Source organism: Psittacula echo (genome assembly GCF_963264785.1).
Source record: "Psittacula echo genome assembly, chromosome: 4".
NCBI classification, from domain to species: Eukaryota; Metazoa; Chordata; class Aves; order Psittaciformes; family Psittacidae; genus Psittacula; species Psittacula echo.
The window spans coordinates 99,345,716-99,354,451 of record NC_137738.1 but is presented as its reverse complement, the minus strand read 5'-3'; the positions used below and the strand labels follow the sequence as shown (position 1 = coordinate 99,354,451).

The 8,736-nt window shown below is 45.9% G+C and overlaps 1 protein-coding gene across 1 annotated transcript in view; it reads left to right on the top strand.

Moving 5' to 3' along the window:
- Positions 1–661: 661 nt before the first annotated feature.
- HS1BP3 (HCLS1 binding protein 3) overlaps positions 662–8,736 on the top strand; it is a gene marked incomplete at both ends in the record, with an annotated part of 49,025 nt that continues 40,950 nt past the window's right edge. The window contains 2 exons of the mRNA XM_080616367.1: positions 662–702; positions 6,869–7,034. Of these exons, the coding sequence (XP_080472493.1) occupies positions 662–702; positions 6,869–7,034 (207 nt within the window). The remainder of the gene's footprint in view (positions 703–6,868; positions 7,035–8,736) is intronic.

Below are 8,736 nucleotides of genomic sequence, written 5' to 3'. Positions count from 1 at the left end.
CCCTGCCTGCCTGATTGGGTCTGTAATATCTACACACGTGTCTGGGAGCAAGGGGTTGGAAAGTGCTTCAGAGCAGGGTCTCCCTGATCTGTGACCCTGCAGGGCAGAGGTTTGATACGGGAGTGGTGTGGGTGCTTTTATCCCACAAGGAGGGGATGCACTCCTCGTGGGGTAAGAGCACCAGGCAACATCCCAAGCCCTTTCCTATTATACTGCCTGTCAGTGCTTCTTGTGCTGAAGGAAACCGTTGCAAGTGCCTGCGTGTGCAGTCAGCAGGTACGCGAGCAGACAGGTACTGTGGAAGGAGAGCAGAGACGAGGTTTGGAAGTGTTTCGGTACCATAGAGAACAGAGAGCGGAGTGTCAATTAGTGCAGCTTGTGAGCCAACCCATTCACCCGTTGGGGTAGTCGTGGCCGAGTGGTTAAGGCGATGGACTAGAAATCCATTGGGGTCTCCCCGCGCAGGTTCGAATCCTGCCGACTACGATCTGCACTGTCCTTTTCTCACCCCAGGACACGCTCTTCCCCACGTTTTGCACCCAGGCCGCCCGCCAAGAGACATCCGGCCGGGCGGCCACTGCCAGCCCGAGGGAAAGGAGGCGGGACCCTTTCACAGCCGGACGCGGCCTCTCCTCCCGGAACGGCGCCTCTTCCCCGCGCCATGCAGCACAGCCCAGCCCCCGCCGTGCTGGTCACCACCAGGTACCAGGAGGGGTAGGAGGAAGAGGGCAGCGGCCCCGCCGCCAGACTCAACTTCGTCTCAGCGGCTGCGGGCCGCGGGCCGATCGCCGCGGCCTTCCCTTCATGGGGCACGGTCCGCGCAGCTGCTCCCACGGCGCAGTCGGGAGAGCGGAAGGGAAGGGAAGAAAAGGGAATAGACCCCCGGGCGGCCGCTTAGGGGAGGCCAAGGGGCGGTGGCCGCTCAGGCGAGGTCAAGGTGGGCGGTGGGTGGCTGGTGCGGGATTTGCCCCGGAGACACTCCGGATATAGGCGGTTCCTCGAGTTTGCTGGCATTTTACAGCCGGGAGAGATCACTGGTGTCTGTCCTGTCGTGTGTAACTACAGCTGTTTGGCCCCTTCCTCCTGTGGTAACTTAGGATCGTTCCCGTCCGCATTGTTTAACACTGCAGCGTGTGCTCCCACCCTCCAGAAACATCTCCTTGCCAGTGTTTTGAAGTTGGTCAGAAGGAATTAGAATTCATCCTGAAGCGTGCACCAGCATTTTTGAGACATCGGGGCTTGGAGCAGCCTGGTCTAGTGGAAAGTGTCTCTACCCATGAGAGGGGGGTTGGAACTGGATGAGCTTTAAGGTCCCTTCCAACCCAAACCATTCTATGATTCTATAATGTAGTCGGTGCTTTTGGGTGACTCGTATTTCCCACCACCATGCCCTGAGCCCCAATCCTTATGTCCTCTAAGCCGTAGAGAGCCCATCTGGCTTGAGGTTAGGCCAGCAAAGGCCAAATAAGTTTACTGTTTTCCTACCTTCTTGAAACCATGCCCTAGGTGGCTGCACAGGTGCTGTTTTCAGTTGCATTAAACTTTTAGAACCTATATATTCCTAGATGTGGTGAATGAACCCTCAAGAGAAATGCTTCAAGAAGAAAATGCTTGTGGCAATCTTTATAGGATAGAGATATCTAACTTTTTTTCTTTTTTACCCCTACAAGAAATTTGACCACATGAAAGCAGTTCCCTATCAGATGCGACATAAGGAGCAGAAGTGTTGATTCAGCAAGGTCCTAAGTCTCTCACCTACCTCCTAGGACATAAGTAGCAACTATTTCAATCACATTAACTTCAAAGCCATTATTTTAATCCTTAAATATTTGGCTGTGTCAGGACCTGACTTCCTTTGGAGCGGTAGCCTTGAACCTTCAAACGTATCTGACTTAACTCACATGCATGTTTTGTATGACTGACTTTATATTAAGTTTAGCCTTGGACATGGAAATCTGAACACCAGGATTTATTTTGCAGTCAATAGACGTTATCACTTGCAAATTGTCCCACTGCTATTGGAATGCTTTCAGTCATAAAAGTGGATAGATATGTGTGGGATTAAGGCTTTAGCAACTGAATATCTTTTCTAACTTGTGAGATAAGATAGCTGTATAATTGTGACCTTTTTCACTTTGTAGGTACTGAGTCTGGGAATAGGATTCCTTGTTGCTATGGAAATTTAAATAATCTACATACTTGTAGTTAGAATATACAAAGAAATGAAAATGTTTGCTGGCTAATTTGTATCTGATACTTTGCCTTCACTTAATGAGTAAGATAGCTGTACAAGTTCTTTCTCCTTTTACTATGGCCTGAGTTGTCACAGTTTGTTCCCTTTTGGGCAGAGGTTGCTGGAGCTGGGTGCTGCTGATAGGGCTAAGTTTATTGAGGCAGAAAGTGCAGAGTTTGCTCTCCTGGCCACACAGACACTGGAATAAAGTTTTTCTCTGGTCACAGCACTTACATCTCTTACTTTGCTTTCTTCCTTGCAATGGCTGCTTTTCACCCCTCACTCATCCTGGCCTTTCAGCACAGAAAGCAGATTTATTAAAGTATAAAACCTCTATGTTATATGCAAATCAAAAGACAGGAATGAAAAACTGTGGCTCTTCCATGAACTGTGTACACTGTTCATCTGACCTTTATATAGTTCCTGCTTCCTCTGTCACATGCCGATCCTGTATGATCTGATTGTGCTAGCACAGGGTTACTGGTATGAATGGTCTCCTTGTAGTTAGGTGAAGTGGAAAGTTAATCACATGCCCAAGTCTTCCCTGAGCTGCCTGTATTGTAGTCAAAAGCTGAGAGTTACACAAGCTAGATTTAAATACAGAACAGAAGCAGTAAACCTGTGTGTCCAGTTTAAACAACCAACTTAATCCTTTTGCTTCTTTTGTAAAACTGCTAGTGTAAAAATAGTTGAGTTTGATATGAAAAATGCAAGGAAACGATATTGTCTTGGAATTTGTAGGTGGTGCTTCCATTTGAATAACAACAACAGTATCAAATGAATTAAGACACTGGGACTGCTTATTTTGAAACTAAGGCGTTACAAGAACTAGTGTGTGCTTTGGTATTACACTGTATCTGTCTCAGCCTCCGTGCTTTCTGTTAATTTAAAATTATTTTTATGTTTAAAAACCATACAATCCTGTTGCTATGGAAGAGATAATAGGGGTGGGTTTCCTGTAAGAGATGATAATGAAAGTGATTACAGGCCTGAAGCAAACAAACAAAAATGTAGCTCTTTCCCCTCCCTGTAATTGCTTTCCGTTACAGTCATTTTAGCTCAGACTTTAAAAGAAAAACCCTGGGTGTAGAGAAGGTGCTTATTAACTTCATGACATTTTTAGACTCTTTGATGCAGCAGCTCTTACAGTGAAGTCGTGTCATCTTGGAACATCTGTACGTGGTTGGCATTTTAAGCTAAGTAAGGCCACTCAGGAAGGATAGTTTACTGGTGGTTTTTTCTTTTATTTACATCAGAGGTGAAAAGCAGCTTTATCTGTCATTTATACTCTTTGGCTGTTAGCAAAAGTAAGTCACTTCTGAGTACCATCCAGTAGACTTTTTTGCTGCAGTCATAGCTGCAGTCACAATTCCGGAGTGACTAGTGAAAAGCATTCCATTTGTTGCAGGTATATTCTAAAAAACACAGATCCAGCTGATTTTACTGGAAGGTGTCCTTTGAGTCTGCATTTTGGATGCCACTGAAGGCTACAACACTCCAGATAATGACTGTTACTTATGGGTTCGACAGACTGCTGTGTGAAAGCCAAGCACCTCTGTATTTATACAGAAACACCATTGACTCTGTGTTTAGAGCCCAGCAACGTGTAACTGAAAACAAAATTTTGACTGATAGTGTAAAGTCAAGTCTTTGGCAGAAAAAAACAGAATCAGAGCAAACAGGATTCCGTTTAGATATCTACTATAAAATCCTGGCGATGGTACAGCTATTGTTAAAGCCCTAATGTTTTAAACACGGCTTGCAAAGAGGATTGGGTACAAAATTTGGCCTGTGCCCTTGTTTGCTGCTGTCTGATCTATAGAGAACTCTCAAGATATTCTCTTTAAAAGCTTTTTATTCAGTTTTGTATGGGAGATTCAGAGGTTGACTTCTTGGGAAAACTCAAGTTTCAAAAGAACTGGTCAAGTTTTGACATGATGAGAAGAGTCTTTTGAAACTTTCTTTGAAACCAGGTTGTTTAAACCTCTTTAAAGTGTATTTTAAGCTCATACGCCTCATGTTGCCACATGAAAAGAGTTGTAGTCAGCGGCTCGATGTCCTGCTGGAGACCAGTAACGAGTGGTGTCCCTCAGGGATCGGTGTTGGGACTGGTCTTGTTCAACATCTTTATCGGTGACATGGACAGTGGGATTGAGGGCGCCCTCAGCAAGTTTGCCGATGACACCAAGCTGTGCGGTTCGGTTGATATGCTGGAGGGAAGGGATGCCATCCAGAGGGACCTTGACATGCTTGTGAGGTGGGCTGATGCCAACCTTATGAAGTTTAACCATGCCAAGTGCAAGGTCCTACACCTGGGTCAGAGCAATCCCAGGCACAGCTACAGGTTGGGCAAAGAAGAGATTCAGAGCAGCCCTGCAGAGAAGGACTTGGGGGTGTTGGTTGATGAGAAAATGAACATGAGCTGACTTCAGGGTGCGCTCACAGCCCAGAAAGCCAACCATATCCTGGGCTGCATCAAGAGGAGTGTGACCAGCATGTCGAAGGAGGTGATCCTGCCCCTCTACTCTGCTCTCGTGAGACCTCACTTGGAGTATTGTGTGCAGTTCTGGTGTCCTCAACATAAAAAGGACATGGAACAGTTGGAACAAGTCCAAAGGAGGGCCACGAGGCTGATCAGGGGACTGGAGCACCTCCCATATGGAGACAGGCTGAGAAAGTTGGGCCTATTCAGCCTGGGGAAGAGAAGGCTGCATGGAGACCTCATAGCAGCCTTCCAGTATCTGAACGGGGCCTACAAGGATGCTGGAGAGGGACTCTTCACTAGGGACTGTAGTGATAGGACAAGGGGTAACGGGTTCAAACTTAAACAGGGGAAGTTTAGATTGGATGTAAGGAAGAAATTCTTTACTGAGAGGGTGGTGAGGCACTGGAATGGGTTGCCCAGGGAGGTTGTGAATGCTCCATCCGTGGCAGTGTTCAAGGCCAGGTTGGACGAAGCCTTGGGTGGCATGGTTTAGTGTGAGGTGTCCCTGCCCATGGCAGGGGGGTTGGAACTAGATGATCTTAAGGTCCTTTCCAACCCTAACTATTCTATGGTTCTATGATTCTATGTGTCCTTAGATGAAAGGGCATCTGTGCTAATGAATCTAAACTTCCTAAAGGAAGAGGCAAGAATTTCACATGACGCCTCTGCAATCCATAGGAAGTCCAGGGAAGATGGGATTTGACATTCCCTATACAGCTAAGGTTAAAAATAAAAAGCAGAAAAAACATTTAATGGAAAGATTTTATTTTTTTTTAACTGTCGTGCTTTTAAAATGCTTTTAAAAAACATTCACTCACATATAGGAAGGATGCAATTGGAGATGTGTTCAGTGTTTGTCATGTTTTAAGCTCCGTACCATGCAGCTTGCTCGCTCACTCCCCCACCTTCCTCCCCCCGCCCCCCGGCTCCCGAAGGGATGGGTAGGAGAATCGAAAGAATGTAACTCCCACGGCTTGATACAAGAGCAGTCCAGTAACTAAGGTATAACACAAACCACTACTGCTACCACCAATAATAATAATAAGGGAAATAACAAGGGAAGAGAATACAACCGCTCACCACCTGCTGACCAATACCCAGCCAAACTTGAGCAGTGATCTGACCCTTCTGGGTAACTGCCCCCCAGTTTATATCCTGGGCGTGACGTGCTGTGGTATGGAATACTTCTTTGGTTGTTTGGGTCAGGCGTCCTGTCTCTGCTTCCTTCTGGCTTCCCCTGCTCCCTGGCAGAGCATGAGACTCACAAAGTCCTTGGTCAGACTAAACATTACTGAGCACCAACTAAAAACATTGGTGTTATCAGTGCTGTTCCCAGGCTAAAAGTCAAAAACACAGCACTGCACCAGTTACTAAGAAGGAGAAAAATGACTGCCACTGCTGAACTCAGGACAGTGTTTTCAATGCTCGGGGTGATAAACTTCTTTTGTTTATGGCAGAGTGCTTGGTAACAGCAACAGTGAATGTGCTTGGCATAGAAGTAACTTCGGGGAAAGGATCACTGACCAGTTTGGCTTCCAGCCTATTGAAACAGCTGTTTATGTCATTAAATATACCGTTCTCTTGTGCCCCAATAGCAGCTGCTTGTCTTACTCTTGATGTGTGAGCACTATAATATGATCCTGGCATTCCTATTGCAAAAATGTCATAAATGATTCCTTGGGTGCGAATCCAGGGGAAAGATGATGCCATGGTCCTGTGGATCTGAAGCTGACAGGAGAAGAAAATGTGTTGAATAAACTGCAGAAGCAGCTCCCTTGTTGCATATTCCTCCAAGAGGAGCATTGATGATTCTGACTGTTGACAACTCTCAGAGGTTAATGTTGTGATCATTTGCCTACTTTAAATGCTTATGAAAGGACAGGTGTTTTTGTTTCCAGTGGGATTTTCTGTGGGAAACCTGAGGTACTTTAGCTAGCATGTCCTTTCTGCTATTTAGCAACAATGACTGTCCATCAGATAGTCAAAACGAGAAGGCAGCTTCAGAAGATCATGTATTACTTTAACTTGCTCAGTCCTGATAGGTGTTTGTTGAAATGAGAATCTTTTCACTGACTTTCTTGAGCTTTGAACTAGATCCTCAGGGAGTCTTTGTGCCAATGCCTGAACTCTGCTTTTATTTTCTTCCCTAGGCAAATTCAGAATACACACACGGGGCTGGATTTGTCAGTGCCAGAATACCAGGAAATCCGTGGGAAGATGATGTCTGGCCACGTAGAGTATCACATTGTCGTTGTTACCCGACTGGCTGCCTTCAAATCAGCAAAGCACAAGCCTGAAGATGTTGTTCAATTTATGGTAAATGTTTAATCAGCGCTGTGTCAGTGATCACTTTCTTAATCAGCTTTGATTATTTTGGCCCTGATGTAGCAGATACTTCGTCATCACAGCCTCCCTAGATAAAGGTCCTTGATAGGACAACACAGTCTGTGCCAGTACTGCAATAGCAGTATTATACATATATTAATTGAACTTTTTATTCCAGGAGCTCAAAGCAACAATGACTGTTGTTGCCTTGAAGGCATTTTGCATTATGGGTTGACAAATAGAAACCAATTAACATTTTATAAGTCCTGCTACAAAATTAATTTCTCTGATATATATATCAGCAATAGGACTTGGTGCACAAACATGAAATAAATAATAATTTACTTAAGAATGTACTTGGTAGGTTAGCCTTGATCTGTTAGCCTTGACATGGTTTTTAAAATCCTTACTAACAGAGTTTTATGAGAAAGTGTCTGTATGAAACATTACTGAGTTGGATTGTATTTTCCATGATATCTGCAGAGTAAAGGTTTGACAACATAGCACATGAGATTCATTTCACCTGTTTTAAGTCATCTATAGCATGTGCTTGTCCACTTATGCTGTCTTACCTGGGACTGTATATTGAATCGATGGAAAAAAGGTGCATTTAGAATATTAGAATAGTTAGGGATGGAAAGGACCTTAAGATCATCTAGTTCCAACCCCCCTGCCATGGGCAGGGACACCTCACACTAAACCATGCCACCCAAGGCTTCGTCCAACCTGGCCTTGAATATCGCCAGGGATGGAGCATTCACAACTTCCTTGGGCAACCTGTGCCAGCACCTCACCACCCTTACAGTAAAGAACTTCTTCATATCCAGTCTAAACTTCCCCTGTTTAAGTTTGAACCCGTTACCCCTTGTCCTGTCACTACAGTCTCTGATGAATAGTCCATCTCCAGCATCCTTGTAGGCCCCGTTCAGATACTGGAAGGCTGCTATGAGGTCTCCACGCAGCCTTCTCTTCCCCAGGCTAAACAGCCCCAACTTTCTCAGCCTGTCTCCATATGGGAGGTGCTCCAGTCCCCTGATCAGCCTCATGGACCTCCTGTGGACTTGTTCCAACTGTTCCATGTCCTTTTTATGTTGAGAACACCAGAACTGCACACAATACTCCAGGTGAGGTCTCACGAGAGCAGAGTAGAGGGGCAGGATCACCTCCTTCGACCTGCTGGTCACACTCCTCTTGATGCAGCCCAGGATATGGTTGGCTTTCTGGGCTGTGAGCGCACCCTGAAGTCAGCTCATGTTCATTTTCTCATCAACCAACACCCCCAAGTCCTTCTCTGCAGGGCTGCTCTGAATCTCTTCTTTGCCCAACCTGTAGCTGTGCCTGGGATTGCTCTGAAGGTGTAAGACCTTGGCATGGTTAAGCTTCATAAGGTTGGCATCAGCCCACCTCACAAGCATGTCAAGGTCCCTCTGGATGGCCTCCCTTCCCTCCAGCATATCAACCGAACCGCACAGCTTGGTGCCATCGGCAAACTTGCTGAGGGCGCCCTCAATCCCACTGTCCATGTCACCGACAAAGATGTTGAACAAGACCAGTCCCAACACCGATCCCTGAGGGATACCACTCGTTATTGGTCTCCAGCCGGACATTGAGCCATTGGCCACAACTCTTTGCGTGCGGCCATCGAGCCAGTTCTTTATCCACCGAGTGGTCCACCCATCAAATTGATGTCTCT